At 40.3% G+C, this 26918-nt stretch overlaps 2 protein-coding genes across 2 annotated transcripts; one reads left to right on the forward strand and one right to left on the reverse strand.

The window, feature by feature from the left end:
• Positions 1–6924: 6924 nt before the first annotated feature.
• On the reverse strand, positions 6925–9895 carry LOC147638722 (uncharacterized). Its single transcript, XM_086798805.1, has 3 exons — positions 9741–9895; positions 9297–9665; positions 6925–7183 (listed from the first exon to the last, which is right to left on the reverse strand). Exons 1-3 carry the CDS (start codon positions 9893–9895, stop codon positions 6925–6927), a joined length of 783 nt encoding a protein of 260 aa, XP_086654931.1.
• Positions 9896–13270: 3375 nt separating this feature from the next.
• On the forward strand, positions 13271–14309 carry LOC147638723 (uncharacterized). Its single transcript, XM_086798806.1, has 2 exons — positions 13271–14129; positions 14200–14309. The coding sequence occupies exons 1-2, from the start codon at positions 13271–13273 to the stop codon at positions 14307–14309; spliced, it is 969 nt and encodes a 322-aa protein (XP_086654932.1).
• Positions 14310–26918: the final 12609 nt, after the last annotated feature.

The following is a 26918-nucleotide window of genomic DNA, read 5'->3' on the forward strand; positions in this document are numbered from 1 at the left end:
TACACTCACTGATATGGAGCATATGGAGGATGTAACAAGCCGCAATGAGATGATGTGTGTCGAACATGCCAATGAAGATGTTGTGATCGATGATCAAGAAATAAGAGATGATCATGATAATGAGGATGAGCATGCCATTTCTCATGATCATGAGAATGACCCTACCATTGAGGATGATGGTGCTGTTGATGAGGATGATCAGGACATCGATACCATTATCAATGGATAGAATATCGATAGTAGTGGAATAAATTTAATCGTAGCCTTACAAATTGATCAAATGGATATTGATGTTGATCGTTTGGCAAGGATGGATCTTATTGAAGATGAGATCGAAACCTAACCAATCCATCACTGTATCGTTCTAAATTGATGACATTTCTATTGTATATGTTGTCTTTTAATTATCTCATGATTTATTTTTGAATATATTTCATTATTGTAAATGCATGTAGTGGGATTGTGTAATGATATATACTGTAATATACTATGAGATGGTTTAAAGAAAATAGTTTTTAATTTTGTAAAGGAATTTAGTTTTTCTAAATAAAGCGTGTATTCATGCGTGTATTGATGCGTGTATAATTGCGTGTATATACACGCGCTTATACACGCGCTGCTAGACGCATTACTTAAAGTTAAATACACGCGAATTTAGATGCCAATATACACGTGCCCGATACTATTCAAATACATGCGCGACCATACACGCGTCCGTAACTTATCACGTGTATGGAACGCGTGTATGGCAGCAGTGTCTTGTAGTGACATGTGGAAGAGACTAGGGTTGGCCACTCAAAACATGGAGTGACAACATGGGTGTGGGTCACCATCCTAGGGCAATAGCCAAGAAGGCCATGAAAGCTTGGGCATGAGCACCAAGAAGACATAGATGTCTATAAAGTGAATATGATCAAAAAGGTACAATGTCAATGAGCCCTATGCCTAATATAGCCCAAGGCCTCCCCAAAAGTACACATGTAAATGTCCCTAAGCCCAAGTTCCTAGGCCCCATTCCCCATGTGCATGTGAAACCAAATCTACTTCATTACAAACCATGCCCTCCTACAATGATTTCGTCCTCAAAATTGAAGGGTGGTTGTGCCCAAAGAAAAGACATATACAAGTGGCTATGTACAAGAGCCAAAAATCACACTAATGACTTAATGTTAATGTATCAGAAGATCCATACATGAATCATATAACCCCGAGGGTCAAATGGAAAGGATGAAGGGCTCCCGTCAATGATGACGCTATCCATGAAACCACCTAGGTCGAAAGGAAATTCGAGGCATGCAAAGTCCAAGGCAATGGTCCCTTGATAATCTGGTGTAAGTGGAGAAACCACTCTCGATGACAAAGCTAGTCAAGTATCCTCTAGGATCAAAGGGATATGTATGGTATACATCCCAAACCGTTGAAGTTGAAATGGTAATAGCTTCTAGGTCAAAAGGAAAGCTCAACTCCAAAGAGATAGTAGCTCTAGGGTCAAAACAAAAACTCGTAAACTCATCCTCATAACCATAGTGTGAATTTGGCATGAAAGGTATCCGCACGACTAGTTAAAAGCCCATCAAGATCATGGGGTGCATCACTATGGTCATCACTAGGAATAGAGATAGGTAGCTCTATGATGCTCGCAATGCTCGATGTGCTCGCTACCATATCTTCCCTAGAGATCATGTCCACATGATCTAACTCACACAAATCACCCTCACTATCACTATTACGTACATCATCATGTGCATATATGTCAATGGCATCATGTGCACGTGTATCACTATCATCATGTGTATGTGTGTACGATACATCATGTGCATATGTGTCAATGGCATCATGTGCACGTGTATCACTATCATCATGTGTTTGTGTGTGCGATACATCAATATCATCATGTGTGTGTGTGTGTGTGTGTATAATAGAGCATCATCCCCATCATAATACAATGAATGAGTTGGTCTAAGTAAATGAGAATCAATGAGATGATGGCTAGTCGATGTTGTGGGTAAGTTGTAGAGCTCAAGGCCTATGAGAACCCCACTGTGATAGCGACGAAAGTGACAGCATGCTCGATCCATGTCCTTGAAGGATCCAAACCTGTCACATGCCATAAGTCAAAAAATGTATCCCATCAATGATCACTACGATCATCATCGCCCATATAATCATTATGATCACTACGATCATCATCGCCCATATAATCATCTCTAGTCACATGCCATAAGTCAAAAAATGTATCCCATCACTATGATCACTACGATCATCATCGCCCATGTCCTTGAAGGATCCAAACCTGTCACATGCCATAAGTCAAAAAATGTATCCCATCACTATGATCACTACGATCATCATCGCCCATATAATCATCTCTAGTCATAGTATGAACATCATCATCACTACCCACATCACCACACATTGAATGCATGTCATAATGATACCCATCCCCTCAGGTATACAGTCATCTCTACTCACAAATGTAGGGCACTCAATTAAGTCCCCATATACATCATCCCATGCAAGCAATGCCATGCTCAAATGGCCAAAAAATGTGTGTAAACGCCCAAAAATAAACCAAATGGCCAAAAGTGTGCGTGTGAACAAAGGCTAAAACAATGACCCAAATGCACCAAGACGCATGAGCACTCAGTATCCAAGCACAAATCCACCCCAATGGCCAAAATAAGAATACAATGTAAGCGACGTTTGAATACCTCCAAGATGATAAAATCAAACACCAACTACCCAAATGTGATACACGTGTACATCAACGTGCCGAAAACCTGTAAGATTATGTGTGAAATGAAGGTGGATAGTAAATGTCCACAAGCAATGGACAAATGGGTGGACAAAAAGTGGAAAGGGGTAGGTAAGTATAGAAGGCCAACCCTTTAAAAAATCCAAAAGAACACCCTCTTTCACCTCACGCTGGCGGCCACTTCCTTATTTGTTTTTTTTTCTCTCCTTCTTCTTCCTTCACATGCAGGCAGCCAAGACCTGAGAGCTTAGAGAGCTCAATGATGGAGTCTCTCTCCTTTCTAGCTGCACCACTGACGTTTGCTTTGCCTTGCTTAAACGTTTGCTTTGTGTATGTACTGCCAAGACCAAAACTGTCCTCATGCAGACATGCGGTTATCATCCGCTGCGTGATGGCACACCCCTCCGTAATGCCTTGCTGCGAATACCACTAAGTGTTGCTGTGTGTGCTGGAGCTAAACACTCAGCATAATACACTTGAGCTGGCTGTTTGAAGAGAGGATTTTGATTGTTAAGGACGCTTGGAGAAGATTCATAAAGACAAAGGCCTCAAACTGGACGACTTCAAGGAGTCTGTTGCCTAACGCTTTCTTTTTGATGCGTAATGTAGGCAATCATATATAGTTGAACGACGCTGAGCGATGACTGTAGGCACTGTAGATGGTAGTCGATTACGCACTTGAGCGATGAAGTTGAACGACGCTGAGTTGTAGGTGCTGTAGACGGTTGCTTTCGCTGCTGCTGGCCACCCCCGCCCCCTTGTTTACTCGCTGTGGCAGACAACTGCTATGAGTGCCTTGGCTAGCTTGTGCACCCAGCAATTGCTGAAGCACTTCTATTAAGGTGCTTGTGATGCAAACCAACACTACTGCTATGAGTGCTGTGAACGCTTGAGAGAGAGGATAGTCACTGAAACAACTAAGAGAGAAAAGAGAGCCTCCCCCTACACGTCACAAGGAGCTTTTGGTGGCTCCCTATATAGTGAACTTCACGATATATAAGAAATTTTGAAAGATTTCCTGGTTTTGTGTTATGTAGATGGAAATTTCTTATATATAACTAGATAATCTTATTCCCTATCTTCATATCTAGGAAATATGGGCTAATATCTAGGTAATTCATTTTCCTATATAGGCAATATGGGACAATATTTAGGAAATTCAATTTCTTATATAGAGAATATGGGTCAATATCTAGGTAATTCAATTTCTTATATAAGAAATATGAGCCAGTATCTATATAATTAAATTTTCTATATAGAGAATGAATAAGAAATATGGTCTATTATTTAGGTATTTCAATTTCCTATATAGAGAATGGATTGCCTATGTGGAGAATTGAACCACAAATGATTAATTGGTTATTAAAAATTTTACTTTAAAACTTTTATACTTAATATTTATGCATCAATATTACTACAAATTGAAATACTTAAATTCTCCTCCCTCCCTCTCTCTCCCTCTCTCTCTCTCTCTCTCTCTCTCTCTCTCTCACACACACACACACACACACACACACACACAAACTCAATACAATATACATTAAATATGCTCTCATCTTATATGAAAAAGTAAGAGAATGGTTTTACCAATCCTCGTGTGACTTATATTAGGCTTGCACTAAGTTAATATATATGTAAAGATATATGTACAGAGGACAAAAGATCTGTGTTGATATTGCCAAATGATGGGAAATAAAATTTTGTTAGTCGCACTTGATCATTATGAATGCTAAATGTGGCCTAGTGTCAAAAGGAGAGCAAGTTTTGAGTTCAAAACGATAATCAAATGAACCTACAAGCATGGGAAGAAAGAGTGAATGTTTTGATAGAAGCTACCTACATAGTTTTCAAGGGTTAGTTTGAAGATGTATGTAGATTGTTTTAAATGGTTTATGTTATATGTAGAAGCTACCTACATAGCCTCTAAAGATTAGTAATAGGATCCTAATAGTGCTTATTTTAACATTGTGTAAGGGAAGTTTCAACTATATTTTTGAAGAGTCATTCACACAAAAGACCATAACTTTCAACTATATTTTCAAGGAGTAATTCATTACAATAGGTATTATAGTATCAAGAAAGGAGTAAACATGTAGAGACATGTCAAGTGAGGAAAGAAGGTGTGTCGAACACTATCTTTACTTTGTGATTACAAAAGTAGAAGTTGATGATAAATTATTTCCTCTTGATCACATGTCTTTTTCTAATAATGCATGGTAGACTACAAAGCAACCTATAAATGGTGCTTAAAGAGAATAAAAGAAAGATAGAAGATTCCCACTATGGATGGTTGTTCTTAAACAGAAGAAAGCATAAATGGAGGATCCCAGTATGTAAGGTCATGATTATGGCTATTTCATGTGCACACATAAGCCACTTAGTCGTAATTTTTTTTTGAACGAGCTCAATCAAAGTCTCCAAGATATGTGCATGATTAAGAAGGGGCATTTACACTACAAGGAAAAGTGACCATAGGCGCGTTTATAGACGCATTTTGACAACATGCTTTAAAATGTTACGAGCACGTCTAAAATTGCATCTATAGATATGCGTCTATATGCGCGTCTATATACACATCTATATTGATATAAACGCGCTTACAGACATGCATATAGACGTGCATATAGATGCGTAAATAGATGCCTTTATAGCCTTTGTTATAGACGCGCTCTGAAATTTAAAAAAATCTAGAGAGCTGCCTGTACAGATGTATAGGCTGCATTTTCTACACATGCAGCTATATTTTCTACACAGGCAGCTCTTTGGTTTAAGGTTTTGCTTACTTGTACATAGATGAATCAAGATCAGTAAAGATATCAACATAAAAACTTAAATATGCACAAAAAGATTTGTGAACACACTTCGAATATTGATTAAAGAAGATTAGAAATTACATTTTATACCCAAAAATTTCTCCATAAATGATCGTAGCCACATAAGGCTTGAATAAAAACATAGTTACATAGAGAAGATAAAAAATATCATCTTATATCCAAGAAATTGTCCATACATAATGGTAGCTACATGAGGCTTGAAAACGAAACATAGTTGTATAAACCAAAACTATACATGAAGAAAAACTACAAGGAAAACTACTCGGAGGAGTCATCACTCTCTGAGTCATCTTGTCCTCCTTCTTGTCTACCTTATGCCTACACAAAGTGAAGATATATATAAATAAAAATAGAAAGTATTATAAAGGTCGAAACATGTTTTGTAAATAAAAATCAAAAGTATTACCTGCATTGGTGTTCTCCTTGCTCGATTGTATTGTTCGTCGGAGATGATCCCTTCATCGTGAAGATAATCCCATATATCTCCTGTGGTGAGGACGATGGTAGCTACTAGCCAGTCTCTGTTGGGGTAGGATCTCTACCCACAATGTCACGTTACATCACAAGACAAACATTATAACACAACTCAAATAGAGATAATACAAAGAAAAGACATGAAGCTACACTATACATACAAACTCGGCCTCCCATGATGCACGACCTCCAGATCTAAAGTGTGACGATCCATATCGCTCCATTTGTATTCGCCCCGTGCTTCTCTTTGTTGCTGGTTCACTACTCCTTCTTGGCTTTCTTCCAGTCGCCCCTATGAGCAGTAGATGGCTTGCCATGTTCATTTTGACCGGCATCTATTCGGGCTTTCTTCTCCTTTGCATGTCTCCTTACTAGAGACCTCATATTCTTAAGTATGTCTTTGATTTTGTGTTGCGCGCCCATCTATTGTTAAACCTTTGGTTGTGAGGATTAGGATACTTCTTATGGACAGCTTTAATGCAATCATCCACTAGGCTCTTCCTTTGCTGCTTAAAATGTATAAAGCAGTCTTTATAGTGTGCAAAAACTACTTGGCGCAAGTAGTTTACCACCTTCTTCCCGCGAGAGTCATCAACTATGCCACCCACATCTGTGATATCATAATATGATATATCACCATGATGTGGTGGTGACTCTGAAGAACTATCCCCACCCCCAAAGCACTTCCCTTTATCTCCTCTATCTCCTCTACCTCCACTCTATGCTAGTGCGACGTGAGGTATGACTGCCACTATCTCCATGACTACCCTCCCTACAATGACGACTGCCACTCTCATGAGAGCCATGACGAGTGTGAGGTGTCACATCTCCTGAAGGTGCAGGTGTGAGGTACGACTGCCACTACCCATGACTACCCTCCCTACAATGATGACTACCAGTCTCATGAGAGCCATGATGACTGTGAGGTGTCACATCTCCTGAAGGTGCAGGTGTAGGAGATGCTGTAGCACTAACTGGAGCTGACATGAAACCAAAGAAGTCTGCCTTTTCAAATTCGTGTGCCACCATGACATTATTTATGCACTCCCAAAACAATACTTGGGAAGTATTTTCCTCCTCTTTCATCTCCCAAGTTGTAATAGTTAGAAGCTCGTGCAACCTACAACTAAAAGTCAATATGCTAAAAGAGGTAATAACAAAAAACTATTTTTTTTCAAAAGCCATTATTTCTAGTGAGACAAGCCATTGTTACTGTGCTTCTTCCTTTCCATATTGAGGTGGTAGTCATAAAGATGATTTTGCTTACATGCCTAGGAATTGTTTAGAGAAGTAAAAGTGGACACAAGAGTTTCTTATTACGGGGGTGGTCAAAAAGCGAGCCAAGAGCAGCGAGCACAAAGCAATGAGTAGAGCTCATGTTCTTGTGAAAGTGAGCAAGTAGGGGCATGGTATGATGTTAAGCGAGCATGAAATGTTAAAGAGAAGAGTGGAACCACAGTGCAATTCTGTAGCAATCAAACAAAGAAGACATGAAATGTTCTAAAATGACCATTGTAATAATTTTTTTTTGAACCAATGGTGCAGATACAAAAAATCACTATTAAACCCATATTGCTTGGCTCGCTAAAAAGATATTGAATCTATAGTATTCACAATGTTGGAGAGCCATTAGCAAACAAAAGACAATAGACAGGAAAATTTATAAAATAACCAAAACATTTCCAAAACAAGTACTACGGTTCAGCTGGTATGACATGACCCCCATACATATTTCAACTAAAGTGGGTTGCAGGTTCCTAAAGCTGTTGAGGATGACTTCTAATAGACTTAGTTAGCATGTCTTTTACAATTCTCTCAGAAATACAAACTTGATGAATATGCATATTGTTGTTCACATCCTGTCCAAGAATCATTAAGAACACAAAGTATATGTGCTTGCATGCAAGATATGGTCTTTTCTTGGCCACTCTATCTCTGAACTCCACACATGAACACATTGGATTCTTCTGAATAGTGACCTCTATCAGAGATGTGTCTTGGCTCCCATTGGTCAATGGATTAATACTAAATGTTTCCTTTACCCCTTCTATATGTATATGGCTGCCTACAACTTCTGCATGCATATCTAAGGCTGCAGTGATTTGACCAAATGCAGCCTTTGAAATTCCTCGTCGATATGGAAATTGTTTCACCTCCTTGTTTGTCTCGCTAGTGCCTTTTGCAAGCTCCTTTTCTAGAAAAAACTCAAGAGGAATACCAATGTCATATCCTGCTCTAATAAGCTTGCAGGCTTCTTTCACTTGTAACTTGGTACCTTTAGCAATGGGCCAAACACAAGGGACATCCTCTGGTGGATGTAATATTGTCTTTGTAATTTTCCAAGTGTGCCTAACATCTGTATTACAAAAATAGCAATACTTCTCCTTTTTCTAGGAGGATAGTTGACAATCACTCCAAAAACAAGGACTGACATCACCCCCTCGCAACCTTGAGCTACACTTTTTCCCTGATGCCCAGTGGTTGCACTCAACTCGATTCACTGTTGGTATCCTCCGCAAGGCCCACTTTGTATCATGCACATCACTTTCAAGGCTCTCTAAAACTTTGCATTGCTCATCGACCTCTATTGCAGGCTCTAACCTCTCTCTTGTCACATAGTTAAACTCAGGCCTATGGCTAGAGTTGCCAAAGTTTTCTTCTGTCGAGTCATGTAGTGGCCTTTTGGCTCGAATAGTTTTATTCTCACCCTTGAATTTTACCCTATTTGAAAACATAGGGGTCCCCGCCACTGCATCATCCATTGCTCGTGAGGTAGCTATTGGGGATGGACTTGCTTTCTGTTGAGAAAGAGCTCTCTCAACCAAAAGCTCCATTGTAGGCCCACAACCTGTGTATTTTCCTTCCAAGAAAGCCAGTTGTCTGGCACATTGGAAGTAAGCATTGATTAGATCTGTCACACAAGCATCATAAAGACTAATCTTTTGCCTATACCCCTCCCCTGCCAACCAGCTTGCATGCTTGGTCTCTGACATATTTGTCCTTGGGACAAGAGCATTGACAATAGGCTCTCCATCCTACAAGAGAGTGGTAGAAATTGATTAAAAACAATGCAGTGCACATAAGTAGGAGGCACACAATAATACAATGAATAATCTCTTACAAACATTACCTTTAAAATGAAATGACCCCATCGACTAACCCTATAGTGCCACCAACTCAACCAGCTAAGAAGCTTAGGGATGTTTCTATCAGCTGCCTTGCCAGTTGCCCACCATGCTCGTATCCTGCGAAATTGCTGAAGGGCACTTTCTTTGTTTGGGGCAGTCCTCCACTTCTCACACATCTCCCTGTGCTTTTCTTGATGTGGGCTATAGATGTACCTCTGCGTGTGGACACGAAGGTTGTCTTCCCAATGCCATAAACATGACCTTTCCCTTTCAATCATCTCCTTTCCGTCGTTGAAGACACGTCTCACTGCATTCCAGTTAGCGCCAGCCTCATCCGCCATAAACCCAAAAAAATTTGCTACCTTCCCTGTGTGCTCCACCATTACCAAATTCATATTTTCCCAAAACATGACTTGAGCATCCTCATCCTCTTCTCTAAATTCACAAGTTGCTATTGTCAATAGCTCACCAATCCTGCATGCCACAAATGGAAACAGAGTTATATTAAAGACACAAATTAAGCAATGCTCTCTACCGCTTGTAACTTACATGTGGTCATAAACATGTGCTCCCATTGTATGCCATCCAGTATCCACTCGATGCACATGATCAAAGCAGACCCATGCTTGATTAAGATCCCCATTACTATCCTTGTCCATTCGCCGAACAATGTCAATCCCAGAACCAGGTCCAGTAGTAGACATCTTAAAGATAAAGCAACGCTCAGTAGTAGTGGTGGCTTGCAATGGAAATCGAGAACCATGGAAGAACTCAAAATGGCATGTTCTTTTTAGATTAAGAATGGCTTCATATCCTTCACCCAGAGGCCGTGTTGTTTTTCGTGTTTGCATTACCATCTGCTGCTTCACCCTGCATTCATAAAGCATACTTAGTGTATTAAAGATGATAATTGCATACTATTCTTTGCTAAATTGCACTTCCTAGGTACTTTTTGACATTTATCAAACTTTGCAACTCTTGCGACATCTCCTGTAGCTCCCTCTCTGTCATGAATTCTCCCTGTGCCTTGTCATCATCAGTGAATGCTCTTAGAACCACCTCCCTTGCCACAATCATTTGTACCTTTCTGGGCCCAGCGTTGTGGTCGATGCCCACTGCACGTGCTACAAAGGCCTTGATATTTCGTATCAATGCTCTGCACATTCCCTTGGAAACCATGTGTGTATGTTTGCCATAATGAATAAATAGTCTGCTATGCATTGATTCTTTTGGCATAAAATAATAGACACAGGCAGGACATTCTTTAAGACACATTGGCACATGCTTGCAGAAAAAACACTCAAGGTTCCCGAAACTCCCAATTGCTAAATTCCCATATTTTGGAGATTTTATCAGCTGCCCATTCCAATGGAGTTTGTTTGGTTGATTCATACGTGTCCTAAAGGAGCAGTGCTCATTCATGCACTGGAAGGTTCCCCCGCAGAAGCTCTTCCTAAGAACAAAAGTTTTATTGGCCCTAGTTTGCGTTTGTGGCTTTGTCCAAATGTTGCCCTCGTATTTTTGCTCCATCCCTTCCATACCTTTCCCACCTTCAAGCTCATATGTACTGAACTCTGGGTACACCTTGGGAAGCTCTTTTACCTTGCCTTTGTAATCACAATCATGGATTAAAGTGTGCAAGACATCAGTAGGAGGTAACATGCGGATTATTTGAAAGCAAGAGACCGCAGTATCAAACTGAACATCTTCCTCTTCCAAATGTTGAAAGCACTTTTCCACAGGAGAGACCTCTATCTCCTCTTGCAATGACCCATGTGCTTGGACATTGATTTCTTCTATCTCTTCAGTGTCCAAGTCACTGTAAAGCACAATGCTCTCTAATTCAATGCGCAATGCAAAACAGAAAATGTCAAAGTCAAAGTTAATGCCACTTACATTGGAGTACTCTTTCGAGAACCGGGAGGAAATATAGTTGAGGGGCCTTGTTCTGGGGTCTCAAAATAATTCTCTGATTTGGCAATATATACAGAGGACAATGAATGCTCCAAGATAAAATATGCCTCGTCTCCAATCCCTGCATACAAGTGTAAAGGACAAATGGGCTCATACTCTCCTCCAATTTCAAGTAAGGCCTCCACATTTATCCCACCAATAGTTCCAAGCTTCCCCCGGATCATGTTGATTGACACAAGACATTTGCCATTCAAGAAGGGGACTCGGATGCATGCACCCATTGTAGAATGGAGGAAAACACGAGCCTCCCTGCATAATGCAATCACAACAACAATTAAGGAATTTACATTGAATATTAGCCAAAAATATTTTAATACTAGATGTTCTTGCTCTAATCAATAACATATACTAGCCATAATACAATTTTACCAGGCTCATTTTAAGACTATGGGTAGAAGCAAATAAAAATATTTATTGCAAAAATAGTCATAATGAAGGGTATCAAAAAGAGTACATGTATATATGTATATATGTTTGTGTGTACACGTGTGTGTATGTATACACACACACACACACACACACATATTTGCTTTGTGTTAGTTCTTGCGCTTTTCATAATCTCCTGTTAGATTTCAAAAACTCTACCAGTTGGATGCCATAGCATAACTGTGCTATAGATTTAAATAAATCGGAAAAATATTGACCAAACCCTTAAATTTTAGTGTTGAAATTCATTAGTGTTAGGATAAAAAAATTTGTCCAGTGCCTAACTTAGGGTTTTTAGTAGTCGGCTACTTCTTATGAAGCAATTACTTAACGCTTTTAGTCGTCCTCCACACAGAAGCATCTTCCCTCGAACACACACGCAGAGAAGCGATCATGAAGCATCATACGTCTCCCCAGCAAAGAAACGCTGATCTCATGCACAGGGCCCTCTCCCCACTCCAATCTTTCTCCCCAACAAAGAGACACAGAAAGGTATCATCATCCATGAATTTGTGCTATTTTGCCTGAATGAATTTGTGCGCTCAGCGCACAAAATAATAGGATGTTTTGCTGTCGCCACACTCCACACACAGTAGTATGAGATGTGCGGCATTACTTCTTGCTATTTTTCTTGAATGAATTTGTGCGCTCAGCGCACAAAATAATAGGATGTTTTGCTGCTGCCACACTCCACACACAGTATGAGATGTGCGGCGTTACCTCTTGCTATTTTTCTTGAATTAATTTGTGCGCTCAGCGCACAAAATAATAGGATGTTTTGCTGCCGAGCAGTGACAAAATCATCACGATTTTGATTTCGTTTCAAGCTTCGGGGGCGCTGCCCCCGAACTCCCCCGCCAAGGGCGGCCTAAATGGCTGCCGCTGGCCCCCCTTGGATCCCCCCGGCGGCAGAAATTTGGAGAGAGTAGTGTAAGAACATGCTATCTATATGGTGCTGTCTCAAACACATTGCATAGACTGTCTCTCTTACTACTGTCTATATTATGCAGACTTTGTGTATACAAGAAGCTCAAAAAACTCACATTTGATGTCTTCTTGGTTGAGAAACGGCTCACACAGTCGAGAGAGGAGACCAGCAAACATGTGCATCTAAAGAACAATAGCACAAAAAGAAAAAAGTTTGTCCTTAAAAAAGTGTTGGATTGCGAAATATCACTTCTAAAGTTTATTAGTACTCAATATTGAATGCCTTCAAATTTGGGCTACCGAATCTTTATATATTTTCCAATAAATTTGAATGCCTTGAATTGAACACCTGAAAAGGGCTCCGTAAATATTTTCCAATGGAGATTTTTTTAAAATATTCAATACGGCTTTGAATGCCTTGGAATTTGGGCCAAAGCACTCCATATGATAATCTCAAAGATATTCTGTTCGTTATAATGAGTTGGCTGTTTTGTTGGATAGTGAATGTGCCACCTTTGTTTGATGATTGTGTTGCAGTACTGAATTTAATCTCTTTAGTGAATGTGCCACCTTTTCTTTAAGTTTGTGTCGTATTACTAAATTTGCTGTTAAAATAATCAATTAATTATACAATACGAGTACAATACTATTTGAAGATTTGTTCTTGTATTTTTGCATGGCTATCTGGTTTTCAAATGAGTTCGAGTCATTTCACTAGAGCATCTTGCTTGAAAGGTTCTTGTTGTGCAAAAATGGATGAGTTGCCTCTTGCTAAGCGGAAAAAGAGTGTGCAGGTTGGCCCAGGTGAGAGCTCATCGAGACACACAAGGAGGCAAGCTGATTTTTCTAGCACTTTGGAGCAAGCCGCCTCCTCAAACCCTACTACTACAGAGCATGCGGTACATATCATAGATGACACTAACCTGGAGGTGGATATGGATAGGCAGCATCTACATAGTGATGAAAGAAATGAGGAGGATGGACAAAATGTAGTGGGGGCAATTGAGGAAAATAAAGGTGATCAAAATGAGGGTGAGAATACTCAAGGTGGTGATAATGAGGATGAAGGTGAGAATACTGAGGATACTGGGAGAGAGATAGAGGGGGAAGAGAACACACATCCACTAGAGGATCAAGAAGAAACAGTTGTCACAACCCAAACTGAAGGAAGCAAGCAGAAAAAAAATAAGGTTGATATTTTTGGGAAGATTCTAGAGACATCTACTCCACAAGCCTTTTTAGATAGGATAGGAGTCAAATTTAGGTCTCCACCTCCACGTGTTCCTCTCTGTAGGATGATCCAGACGGAGGCAATCCGAAAGGTTTCTCCCTCAACAGATAAATCTCTTACTCGAAGCTTCAAAAAACTAGGTGGGTACATTGAGAGCATGGGAGCTTTCACAGTATCAATTATGGACTTGGAAGGGGAGGAGACACCATTGACACAAGAGAGGGAGGAATCTTGGGATGAGCATTGGAGGACTGTGAATCAACAATTTGAGGAAACTCTTGCACTTGACCCCGAGTGGGGTCCGTACTTGAGCCGAAAAATGGTGCATATTCTTGATGGTAATAATCGACACAATGCTTGGATGGACTGCATTTCTACAGGTGAGTTCTCATTGGGATGTTATAGTTTCTTATGCTTCTTTGTCCTTCCTAATTTTGTGTTTTATTACAGGGTTTCAAGGGGATTTGTCCATGCATTGTTGTGTTCTCTGTAAATTTTATGTGTTCGAGCGGAGGGATGTGGGTGAGCTTTTGTTTTCATTGTCCAGGTTGAACAAGTAAGTTAATTTGTCATCAGAGTCTCCTTCTATGTCAAGTAAGTTGTTTGTACTCAAGAATATTAACATATTTCTTCTTTGTTTTGTAGGACGCATGATTATGCATTTGTGCCAACCACATTTGGTGATCGTCTATTTCAACTAAGAAGATTGGGAGAGTCCGACCTAACAACTCTCATGGCACATTTGGACAATGAGGACAAGCTATGGGTTGAGAGAGAGATGCAAAGTGCATCTGCCAGAGGAAGGCCTAGTTGGCTTCATTTGCCAATCCAGATTATGACTTGGCTCTTGTTCAAGGATGAGATGGAGCAAAAAATTGATGAGGCATCAAATGGACCACTTGCCGAGTCTGCTAGGGAGAATGTGACTCGAAAGGTAGAAGTTCTCTACAGAGGAAAAACATCAAAATATGCAAGGATTGCTGATCCCTCCAACGGTGAGGCCTTTTGGTGTGCAGTGCTCTCCCTCCCATGGCACGCGTCAAGCAATCATGTGGCCACAGAGGAAAAGCTCAATATGATAGGTTCTGCTTGCATCAGAGACACAGATAAGGCTCACATTGTCAAGCTATTGGACAACTCTCAGGCTGCAGTGCGATCACTTGAGGGTATGCCAAATGATAAGACAAAGGTTAGGGAATGGCTGCACATGTACTCCTACTGGCTTCAGATCACGGAGCTGGGTTTGAGAATCCAAAATGATATTAAAAATGCCGATTGAGTCAGGTTGCCAGGTGAGAGCCGATTCACCTCTTTTGTTGTTCTATGCAGAAGAAAGTACTTCAAAAGGGCTTTCAAAGTGCACGAAGGAGGCATAAAATTTAGCCATGATATTGACCATCAACCAGGCCTACAAAGTGCTACACGGCGAGTCGTTTATAGGTTTTCCTCCAACATAACCCAGATATTCCTTGTTAAAAAACATGCATGCTTCTTTCTGTGTGTTGTTTTATCATTTGTGCTTTGGCTTGCAGATGGTTGCTTTCTGAAATTGAGGAGCACCAATTGGATATTTTACCCCCTCTCGCTAGTGTGTGGCTTTGTGTTGACAATCAATCTTATATGTATGCCGATTTGAAGCTTGGAAGAGTAAGTGATTGAATTTGTCATTTTGAATCCATGATTGAGAAACATGTTCATATTGAGGGTGAGTTATGTTTATTCATGTTTGTCATTGAACAGGCCATGTCAAGCATAGAGTCTCGTTTCTGCCCGTGGTGGTTGGACCTTGAAAGAAACCATGTGCCTGAGGAGGAGCTTGATCTGTATCGCCAACATAAGTCTATATTGGAGCTTCGTAGCCAGCAAATTGATCATTAATCCACATCACATGCAACATCGATTGCATCGGCTTCTTTTCGTAAGTCATTGCCAGTGAATTTAGGGAGGGAAATAGTGAATCGTGCATTGGAGGTGAGTCGAGCAATGGAAGCAAATAGGGAGCAGAGTCAACAACAGACATCCAATAGTAGTGCAGGCGGGATACAACCAACTGACATCATAACCAAGACATTGCAAGCTCCAGGTATGTGAGCTTCCTACCTCATCTCTATCGTGATCCGATTGTTTTGACTTGAGACTATGTGTGTTAAATGTCAAAAACCTGTCTATAGGAACCATTTATGCCTTCAATGTCAGTATTGAGGACCTTGCGGCTACTTTTGTGAACATGGAGGATGCATCCTCATTGGGAAAGCAAGTGCTTGATGCCATGAATGTTATTTGCACAGTAGGGAATGTCAAGAGTAGAGGGTCCGATTACTGTGTGGAGTTGATATTTGCAGACTTCCCCTCAAATATCATCATTGGAGGTTGTGTTGCAAACAAGGTTCCATATTGGAATAAGATTGGGGATGGCATGTATGACTCTACTTTTAAAGTTGTTGATTCTTGTCTCTCGGATCGAGGCTTCTTTACATGCCTTTACACTATGGAAGAAGGAGTGACCATTGAGCAGGTTGCACAGAGCGTTGGGTTTGGCATTTATCATAGACAGGTTGTGAGGTGTACTCCATTTATTGGGAAGAAAATGGGGCAAATGATTACTACCCAGGTATTGGTGTTGTTCTCTTTGGGGCTGTCATTTGTGCAAATCTTCTTTGTCCCATTTAAGGTGAAAATGCATGAACAACCAATGTGTCTTTGCTTGTAGGTCACTTGTCTAATATTGGCTATTTTTGTTCGCTCAACATCTCCTGCTACAAGCTTTGTGATGCATGGGGATCAACTAAGGGATTTGGCACTAGGTGATGATCTTGATGTAGGGCAAGATCTTATCTTTGACATGTATGTATGCATTCAAATCAAGATAGAATTTAAAATGATTTTCGGTGATCTTTATGGCATATGGTTAATGGTTTGTGTGCGTTTTCAAGAGTGCCATCGGAGGATCTGGTGAAGAGAAAGGGTAGACCATGGCGGGGTGGTTGTCAGAGAGGTCAACGGCTTAGCAAATACATCGTCTCCGTCTTCAGTCGTCCTGGGGACACGATTTTGGATTTGTTTGCTGGCACTGGAACTCTTGGGCTAGTGGCAGCATTTATGGATCGCAATGTCATAATGTTAGACAAGGATGAGCGGATCTATGATCACCTGTTAGAACCATACTCAGCAAAGGTATGCATGTTGAAAAGATAAATATGTTAGTAGAGAATAATTTTGTATTGATAAAGCTTATTTTCTTTTCTTTGTGTCTCTTGCAGTTATGAGGATCACATGTCTACATCAGAATGCCATTAGAGATAGTCTTTTTTTTAATTGAGACAATCATTTTTTTGGGACTATTGGAAGTAATGTTTTGATGGATGTTATGCTTCTGAATGTTTTTTACAATAGCATGTAGCTGATTGTTGGACAATTTTTATTTGGATTATAAAATTTTTAAATCCTATGGTTATGGTTTCTAAAGAGTATTATATTGTTGTGTCAGTGGTATGGCTATTAAAATTGGTGTGCATCTTAATGGCTTGATTTCTATGCTCTCTGGTCGCTGTGGTTTCCATGTGGTTGCAAACAATAGTTTGTTTCTATTAGTAGCTCAATGACCAATTCAACGTCTTTTTAGCGAGCCAAGTAGTATGAGTTTTGTAGTGATTTTTTATATCCGCACCATTCATTTGAAAATGCTTTATTTGGAATAGTCATTTTTAAACTTTTTTAGTCTTCTTTGTTCTGTTCATTATAGAGTTGCACTATGGTTTCACTCTTCTCTTTAACATTACATGTTCGCTTAACATCATACCATGCCCCTACTTGCTCACTTTCACAAGGACTTTATTTCTACTCACTGCTCTGTGCTCACTGCTCTTGGCTCGCTAAATAGACGCACCCTCTTATTACTTATAAGAGTTCTTTAAACTTAATATACATTTACCACTATGCTTCTTCCTTTCCATATTGAGGTGGTATTCATAAACATGATTTTGCTTGCATGTATACAAAGATTAATGTGATCATCTTATAATGTCATTAGATTTGATGACCACATGGTGTATGGGAGAAGCTCTTAAGATCTCATAAGACCATACATGAGCTCATGATATTTCTTAAGATCTCATTATTGATGTAAGGATATTTCTCTTTAAGTATCCTGTTTAACCTTGCCAAGTTTTCTGCAAGCGAATTCTTCACTTCGATGTGGTTGAAAAGCATCTTTGACTCGATTTGGCTAAGTCTTTCATTTGCTTGCATGATAGATTGCATATTCTGTATTGCCCTTTCATTTATTGTAGAAAGATCCTTGGAGTGCCAGTTTGAGATAGAGAGACTTGTGTTTACTACTTGATCAGTTGGTCTGTCTCCATATGGTGCATATACTCATAGGTATCCTTGCTTTATGCCTTCTTGGTCAGTGACTATGGTGACATCTGGCTAGGGAATAGATTTTCAGTGTCACCTTGTTGTCTACCAGCAGGTGTACTCATCATAGATACTCTGCTTTTTGATCTAACCACCACGCATCCACAAGCTATGCAGCGGCTCTGTATCTCCATTGATGATGGTTTGGGAGAGTGATCACAAAGATCAAGACTTATTGTCCCTAGTTTTTGGGACAAATCTTCAAGCTATCTCAGCTTTTCTTCTTTTGACCTAGATTTGACATTTGTAGATACACAAAGAGACTTACTGGTTGAAGCTCCAGGGACTTCTCTGATCTGCAACCTTACTAGATAAGGGAGTTCTTTGGGTAGCTTCTCTGTGTCGAAGGTTCATTCCTTTGGAATCTTCAGATCTGACCACCTTGTGACCATGGGCATAATACTGCTAGATCTTTCGTCTAGCTTCATAAACACTACCATGCTTTGATTTGCATCTTAACGGGTGTTCAAGTATTCAATCTTCTTCTTCTCCTTCTCTGCTATATGATTTAGCAGAGGCATTCTAGTATTCACATATCTGTTGCACATTCTCCACTACACAGACACAGTTTTTGTGAAATTCATGGTCTTCTATGTCAAGGGTTACCATGATTGCAAGGGCTTTAAGATAGTAAGGATCTCTGAGGGATAGAAGATAGTCTGGACAGACTGTAGAGAATGAGGGTTCTTCAGAGAGGGGAGTGTCCCAAGCAGCAATTATAGACTTCTGCACATCTTTAACTCTTGTGTCCATGGTAACTAGAAGCCTAACGGGCATACCCTTTCTATATAGTGAAACGGTGCCTATTAGATGACGCCTAGATGCACATAGTTGTATCCTGGTTCTAAGGCATTTCACACATGTACCGATCAACAAATCTGTCAACACATGTACACATTCTCATCGAAGTAGTGTACGTTTGAAAGATCAATATGACATATGCATTGTCTAGATCATCAATATAGACGTACATTTTCATTAGACGAGTCTGTAAGAACGTATGCATGTACTCTTCTCATAGATTAGTTGGATGCACATATTCTATGTTACCAGTTAACCGAATCCCAGCCTGTGTGAAGGTGGTGGGGACGAGCGTTGAAAGAAGATAGCAAGTGGTGCTTTCCTCTTCATCCTTGTAGCTTGGGGTCCGTGTTCCCCGTTCATTTCCTACCACAGTTTTCCCGTTCTTACTCTTCACGAGTGCCTATCTCTTGTATTATTGAGATCCCTTCACACCCATTTGGCTTGCACCTTTTTGCAGAGGACGTGACCCTTTCTCTCTGTAAGGCGATTCCTTTCTTCTGATCTCTGTTGGATGAAGCAGCGAGATCGCCGTTTACATTCATATTCATCTATAGAAATCATGCTTACTTCCCTTGCCTAGCTTCATGGACTCCTCGGTCGATCTGATGAAGGTATACATCCTCCTGTTGTTTTTCTCTGTACGTTGTGAAGCTTTCCTCTACTAGTTCACTGTGCCTTCTCCGTACACTTAACCCATTTTAGGGTAAACTTGTGCAACCACATCCCAGGATTTTCCAATAGGTTTGAAATGTGCATACACCTCATGTTGGGATATCTGCCACCCCTTTCTAGATTACAGAGAGGGGATTTTTGATGTAGGTTACATGGAGGTCACATAAACAACCTCCTTTCTTGATGATTACATGGAGGTCACATAAACAACCTCCTTTCTTGATGATTACATATCCAAGGGTTTCTTTGATGACCATTAATTTAATCTACTACATAAACAACCTCCTTTCTTGATGATTACATATCCAAGGGTTTCTTTGATGACCATTAATTTAATCTGCTAATGCTATCCAAAATGGGTTCTAATGATGATGCATGTAGCTGTAGGCAAATACTACAATCAGAATTATGTGAGTACATAAAGCGAGGTGCAAGTCATCGAATTTTTTACAGTGTTTGGGAGAAGGTGCCCCCGGAGCTTGCCGAGAAGGTGTTCTCATATCTTCCAATCGCTGCGGTCTTCCAAAGCTAATGTGTCTGCAAAAAATGGCAGCAAATCTTGTCTTCTAGAACTTTCTTGGAGCTATGGGCCAGGATCTCTCCTCAATCTTCATGGTTCTTAGTGTATAACAATTTTCATGGTTTTGTTGCATTCAGCCCCAGCTCTAGTAGCTGGAGTAACATTCCGGTCTTTGCGAGGTGCTGGTCTTCTATAATCAACTGTGGTCCTTTTTATTGGGCAATATATATATATAGCCTAGGCATTGGAATAATTGAAGGGGGGTAATCATGGTGAGTTTTGCTAGTGATAGAGATTAGATAAGGTACTCAAGGGGGGTATTAATGATGAGGATGGGCTCTGGCAGGCTTATGTTGAGCAATTGCTAAGATTTTAGGTAGCAAAGGGGTTTTTTTCATAATCACTTCTACTCTAATGGGCAAGTTCTACATAATAAGGGTTGGTTTGATCATGGTTGGTCATAAAATCTGCCATATTAGCTGGTAGTAGGTTTCCTTTCCTCATGTCTATCTTTTAGTGGTTTTCTCCTTTTTGAACACTTTACATTTTCCAACTAAGTTTCTAAGTCATTACATGCCATTTCTTTGATATAGCTCTTTTACAATTTCAAGATTTGTCTTTCTTGGATGCAGGTTTGTATCTTCACTCTTGTTAGTTATAGGTGTCCTCTCTTTTGTTATTGAGATGATGAAAGTTACCTTTTCATCTCAAGTTGCCAAGTCGTGACATGCCATTTGTTTAAGGTAACTCTTTTACAGTTTCAAGATTTCTTGGATGTAGGTTTGTATCTTTATTCTTGTTATTTATAAGCATATCTTATAGGTGTCATCTCTTGTTACTTTGATGATGAATAAGTCCTATCGAAATGGTTTGGTCTGCTCTTATGGGTTGCAAAACAAAGAACATAAATATGGTACGACTTGCTCATTTATCTTGAATAAGGTTCATGGCCTCCAAACTTTGATGTCTTTCCATCAATTTAGAGGTAGATCAAAGGACTATCTTGTTTTAATTTTCTATAAACCTTGAAAGATTCTCTTGAAGTTGAAGCTTGTGAAGGACTTTAATATGTTTAGTTTGCACTAGTGCTAAGGCATGTTTTAGGTTGAACCATTTGACAAATTTGTACACACGTGCATCTTCAGTAGTCTAAACCTCTTTGTGTGCACACACGCATGCATGCGTGTGTGTGTGTGTGTGTGTGTGTGTGTGTGTGTGTGTGAGAGAGAGAGAGAGAGAGAGAGAGAGAGAGAGAGAGAGAGAGAGCTTTTCTTATTTGTTTTCAACATGTAGGTAAGCGGTCCGGCTTCTTGTAGAGTTTATAGCTCTAAGTTGGCAAACAAGTGGAGGCTAAGGCTAAATTGAACAAACATTCGGATCAAGAAATTGACTCTAGACAGAGTCAGCATGCAAGCCACATACCTGGGCAGGCTGAAGAGGTTTTAGAATGATGTCTAATGTGGACATGGAAGGTGTTCAGCTTAATGACTTTATCAAGGGCATTAATGGGAGTAGTTTATCAGATCAGAAAAGAACTAAAAAAGGGGTTTATAGTTTCAGGTTAAACAACTAATGTTACCATTTCAATGCAATTGCAAAAGATGCTGACATCCAGTGGGAAAAATATTACGATGATAAGGAGGTCAATCTGCTATGCTGTAACTTGCCAATGAAAGTCGTCTCAAGCTGCCTGGGGATGGAGAAGAGAGGAAGATGCTACCCTGTAAGATGGTATCATTTTTCATAAGCTAACTATTAGTGTGGCAATTATGTGCAAGGTGGTGAAGTCTCAAGGATGCGCCTAAGTTACTTTCTTTCCTAGGTCTTCTACAACCGTCTATATGTTGAGTTCTCCGTGGATTTTGTACATCTCCCAGATGCTAGAGTTTGCTCTTTCATATGCTAGGTTCTGTCTCTCATGCTAGAATGATTTTTATTCTACTGTTTGAACATCCAGGTCCATTGGCTTGGGTGGCCGTTCTTGAAAGTCTTTGGCTAGTGTCATCATCGCAGCAAGAGTAGCATCATGGGGGATCCTGTATGCCTACATTTCGGGCTTGAATTTACACTTAACTTGCTTTTTGGGTTGTTTGCAGAGAGAAGGAAGCAAGAACTTCAGATTTGAGGCAAAGGAGTAGACATGTAAATCAAGGCTAGGTCAAGAAGAGGACATGATGTCTTTGTAGCATTCAATCCTGATACCTTAAGACTGTTGAAATTTGAGCAAAATGATGAGCTATGGTGGATCATACACTAGAATCAACATGATTAACAAAGTGATTAAGAAATGATTAAGACGTAATTAGTGAATAATTAGCAGATAGATTAATGTAGGCATGGATACTCAAAAACCAGCAAATTCTCATTAGGGCTATGCCTCAATTTATAGAGTTTACATCAAGCATCAAATCCCATTGATTTCTCCATGATTCACTCCCATAATATCTCCACCTTTTGCCTGATTCTCTCCACCTCTTCTCTTTTCCCTGAATATCTCCCAGAATATCTCCACACTCCTAAATTCCCTCATGCTACCCATTATTCTCTCCCAGTAGATTCTCCTAACCTTTTCACAGGTTCTTTCACAATTGCATCTCCTCTTTTACAGCCTCTATCCAAGAGCTTGTTCCCACACACACCCTATTCACTTGTATATTTCAACACCTCCCCTCAAGTGAATACTCCTAGTACACCTAGACCCTATACCAAGTTTGCCTCCCCTTACTTGGAAGTCCGCGACCAGTGTCTACTCCTCCCCTCAAGTTATCTCAGCACACCTGGACCCTGTATCAAGTTTCTCTCTTACTTGACAGTCCGCGACCAGTGCCTCAAGTCCCTAAACTCCATAGTACTTGACACTCTCTCTCTCTATGTGTCCAAGGCTACTATAAGTGCCCGCGACCTTGACTAAAGTGCTCACACATACATCTACCACGTGGCCTACATCATCGGTGGCTCAGAGGTGGTTTTACTTTATTGGGGCAGGTTACATTGGGTTGTGGGGTCTCTCTCTCTCTCTCTCTCTCAGAGATTTTCACATGGCTCCTCACTCTTTGGAGCCTCACATCTTCTCTTGTCTTCAGTCTTCTTCTCGTGGCAGCATCTCTCCACGCGTCCGTCTCTTCTTCCAGTCTTCTCGGGGCAGCTTCTCTTCTTGTGGCAGCTTCTCTTCTTGTGTCCATGTCTTCCTTCAGATCTTCTTCTCGGTGTGGATCCTCTTCTTGGGAAGAGATATTCTTCTTCTTTCATGGTTGGGGCCATGAGCTCGTCCGTCAGGTCATTTTGCTCCATGTGAGAAACATATTTCAATGTTTTGCTGACAGTTCCTTTGGGCTTTTTATGTTTATTTTGTATCATTATGCAATGCAAACCCAAATTTATGCGGGAGGTCTTACCTCTTGCCTTAATCTGGACAAGGGCAGTGTCTGTTCCCATTTTTATACTGATAAAATGTGCCCAATACATAATGCGTATAGCATTCATTCTCATGCACATTCCCAAATGCAATTCTGACTGTGAATAATCTTGAATTTGAGTGAGATTTATAGGCATTAACCAAGGGTTAAATGCAAAATGATGATTTTCACAATTTTATCAGCACAATTTTCCCAAAAATTACACTAAATTAAGGGTAACCAATCGTAATAATTTTTTTCTAAAATGACCATTGTAATAATTTTTTTTTGAACCAATGGTGCAGATACAAAAAATCACTATTAAACCCATATTGCTTGGCTCGCTAAAAAGATATTGAATCTATAGTATTCACAATGTTGGAGAGCCATTAGCAAACAAAAGACAATAGACAGGAAAATTTATAAAATAACCAAAACATTTCCAAAACAAGTACTACGGTTCAGCTGGTATGACATGACCCCCATACATATTTCAACTAAAGTGGGTTGCAGGTTCCTAAAGCTGTTGAGGATGACTTCTAATAGACTTAGTTAGCATGTCTTTTACAATTCTCTCAGAAATACAAACTTGATGAATATGAATATTGTTGTTCACATCCTGTCCAAGAATCATTAAGAACACAAAGTATATGTGCTTGCATGCAAGATATGGTCTTTTCTTGGCCACTCTATCTCTGAACTCCACACATGAACACATTGGATTCTTCTGAATAGTGACCTCTATCAGAGATGTGTCTTGGCTCCCATTGGTCAATGGATTAATACTAAATGTTTCCTTTACCCCTTCTATATGTATATGGCTGCCTACAACTTCTGCATGCATATCTAAGGCTGCAGTGATTTGACCAAATGCAGCCTTTGAAATTCCTCGTCGATATGGAAATTGTTTCACCTCCTTGTTTGTCTCGCTAGTGCCTTTTGCAAGCTCCTTTTCTAGAAAAAACTCAAGAGGAATACCAATGTCATATCCTGCTCTAATAAGCTTGCAGGCTTCTTTCACTTGTAACTTGGTACCTTTAGCAATGGGCCAAACACAAGGGACATCCTCTGGTGGATGTAATATTGTCTTTGTAATTTTCCAAGTGTGCCTAACATCTGTATTACAAAAATAGCAATACTTCTCCTTTTTCTAGGAGGATAGTTGACAATCACTCCAAAAACAAGGACTGACATCACCCCCTCGCAACCTTGAGCTACACTTTTTCCCTGATGCCCAGTGGTTGCACTCAACTCGATTCACTGTTGGTATCCTCCGCAAGGCCCACTTTGTATCATGCACATCACTTTCAAGGCTCTCTAAAACTTTGCATTGCTCATCGACCTCTATTGCAGGCTCTAACCTCTCTCTTGTCACATAGTTAAACTCAGGCCTATGGCTAGAGTTGCCAAAGTTTTCTTCTGTCGAGTCATGTAGTGGCCTTTTGGCTCGAATAGTTTTATTCTCACCCTTGAATTTTACCCTATTTGAAAACATAGGGGTCCCCGCCACTGCATCATCCATTGCTCGTGAGGTAGCTATTGGGGATGGACTTGCTTTCTGTTGAGAAAGAGCTCTCTCAACCAAAAGCTCCATTGTAGGCCCACAACCTGTGTATTTTCCTTCCAAGAAAGCCAGTTGTCTGGCACATTGGAAGTAAGCATTGATTAGATCTGTCACACAAGCATCATAAAGACTAATCTTTTGCCTATACCCCTCCCCTGCCAACCAGCTTGCATGCTTGGTCTCTGACATATTTGTCCTTGGGACAAGAGCATTGACAATAGGCTCTCCATCCTACAAGAGAGTGGTAGAAATTGATTAAAAACAATGCAGTGCACATAAGTAGGAGGCACACAATAATACAATGAATAATCTCTTACAAACATTACCTTTAAAATGAAATGACCCCATCGACTAACCCTATAGTGCCACCAACTCAACCAGCTAAGAAGCTTAGGGATGTTTCTATCAGCTGCCTTGCCAGTTGCCCACCATGCTCGTATCCTGCGAAATTGCTGAAGGGCACTTTCTTTGTTTGGGGCAGTCCTCCACTTCTCACACATCTCCCTGTGCTTTTCTTGATGTGGGCTATAGATGTACCTCTGCGTGTGGACACGAAGGTTGTCTTTCCAATGCCATAAACATGACCTTTCCCTTTCAATCATCTCCTTTCCGTCGTTGAAGACACGTCTCACTGCATTCCAGTTAGCGCCAGCCTCATCCGCCATAAACCCAAAAAAATTTGCTACCTTCCCTGTGTGCTCCACCATTACCAAATTCATATTTTCCCAAAACATGACTTGAGCATCCTCATCCTCTTCTCTAAATTCACAAGTTGCTATTGTCAATAGCTCACCAATCCTGCATGCCACAAATGGAAACAGAGTTATATTAAAGACACAAATTAAGCAATGCTCTCTACCGCTTGTAACTTACATGTGGTCATAAACATGTGCTCCCATTGTATGCCATCCAGTATCCACTCGATGCACATGATCAAAGCAGACCCATGCTTGATTAAGATCCCCATTACTATCCTTGTCCATTCGCCGAACAATGTCAATCCCAGAACCAGGTCCAGTAGTAGACATCTTAAAGATAAAGCAACGCTCAGTAGTAGTGGTGGCTTGCAATGGAAATCGAGAACCATGGAAGAACTCAAAATGGCATGTTCTTTTTAGATTAAGAATGGCTTCATATCCTTCACCCAGAGGCCGTGTTGTTTTTCGTGTTTGCATTACCATCTGCTGCTTCACCCTGCATTCATAAAGCATACTTAGTGTATTAAAGATGATAATTGCATACTATTCTTTGCTAAATTGCACTTCCTAGGTACTTTTTGACATTTATCAAACTTTGCAACTCTTGCGACATCTCCTGTAGCTCCCTCTCTGTCATGAATTCTCCCTGTGCCTTGTCATCATCAGTGAATGCTCTTAGAACCACCTCCCTTGCCACAATCATTTGTACCTTTCTGGGCCCAGCGTTGTGGTCGATGCCCACTGCACGTGCTACAAAGGCCTTGATATTTCGTATCAATGCTCTGCACATTCCCTTGGAAACCATGTGTGTATGTTTGCCATAATGAATAAATAGTCTGCTATGCATTGATTCTTTTGGCATAAAATAATAGACACAGGCAGGACATTCTTTAAGACACATTGGCACATGCTTGCAGAAAAAACACTCAAGGTTCCCGAAACTCCCAATTGCTAAATTCCCATATTTTGGAGATTTTATCAGCTGCCCATTCCAATGGAGTTTGTTTGGTTGATTCATACGTGTCCTAAAGGAGCAGTGCTCATTCATGCACTGGAAGGTTCCCCCGCAGAAGCTCTTCCTAAGAACAAAAGTTTTATTG

This window comes from Cibotium barometz, chromosome 5 (assembly GCF_041138505.1).
Source record: "Cibotium barometz isolate CiBa-2024 chromosome 5, ASM4113850v1, whole genome shotgun sequence".
Lineage (NCBI taxonomy): Eukaryota > Viridiplantae > Streptophyta > Polypodiopsida > Cyatheales > Cibotiaceae > Cibotium > Cibotium barometz.

Excerpts from the sequence above, each read along its gene's own strand:
- LOC147638722 (XM_086798805.1), bottom strand. The coding sequence starts at position 9,895 with ATGTCTACTACTGGACCTGGTTCTGGGATTGACATTGTTCGGCGAATG. Across the intron at positions 9,666-9,740 it reads GCACATGTTTATGACCACAT|GATTGGTGAGCTATTGACAA; the intron begins GTAAGTTACAAG and ends TGTGGCATGCAG. Across the intron at positions 7,184-9,296 it reads TTTCGCAGGATACGAGCATG|GTTGCACGAGCTTCTAACTA; the intron begins GTGGGCAACTGG and ends TTTTAGTTGTAG.
- LOC147638723 (XM_086798806.1), top strand. The coding sequence starts at position 13,271 with ATGGATGAGTTGCCTCTTGCTAAGCGGAAAAAGAGTGTGCAGGTTGGC. Across the intron at positions 14,130-14,199 it reads GATGGACTGCATTTCTACAG|GGTTTCAAGGGGATTTGTCC; the intron begins GTGAGTTCTCAT and ends GTTTTATTACAG.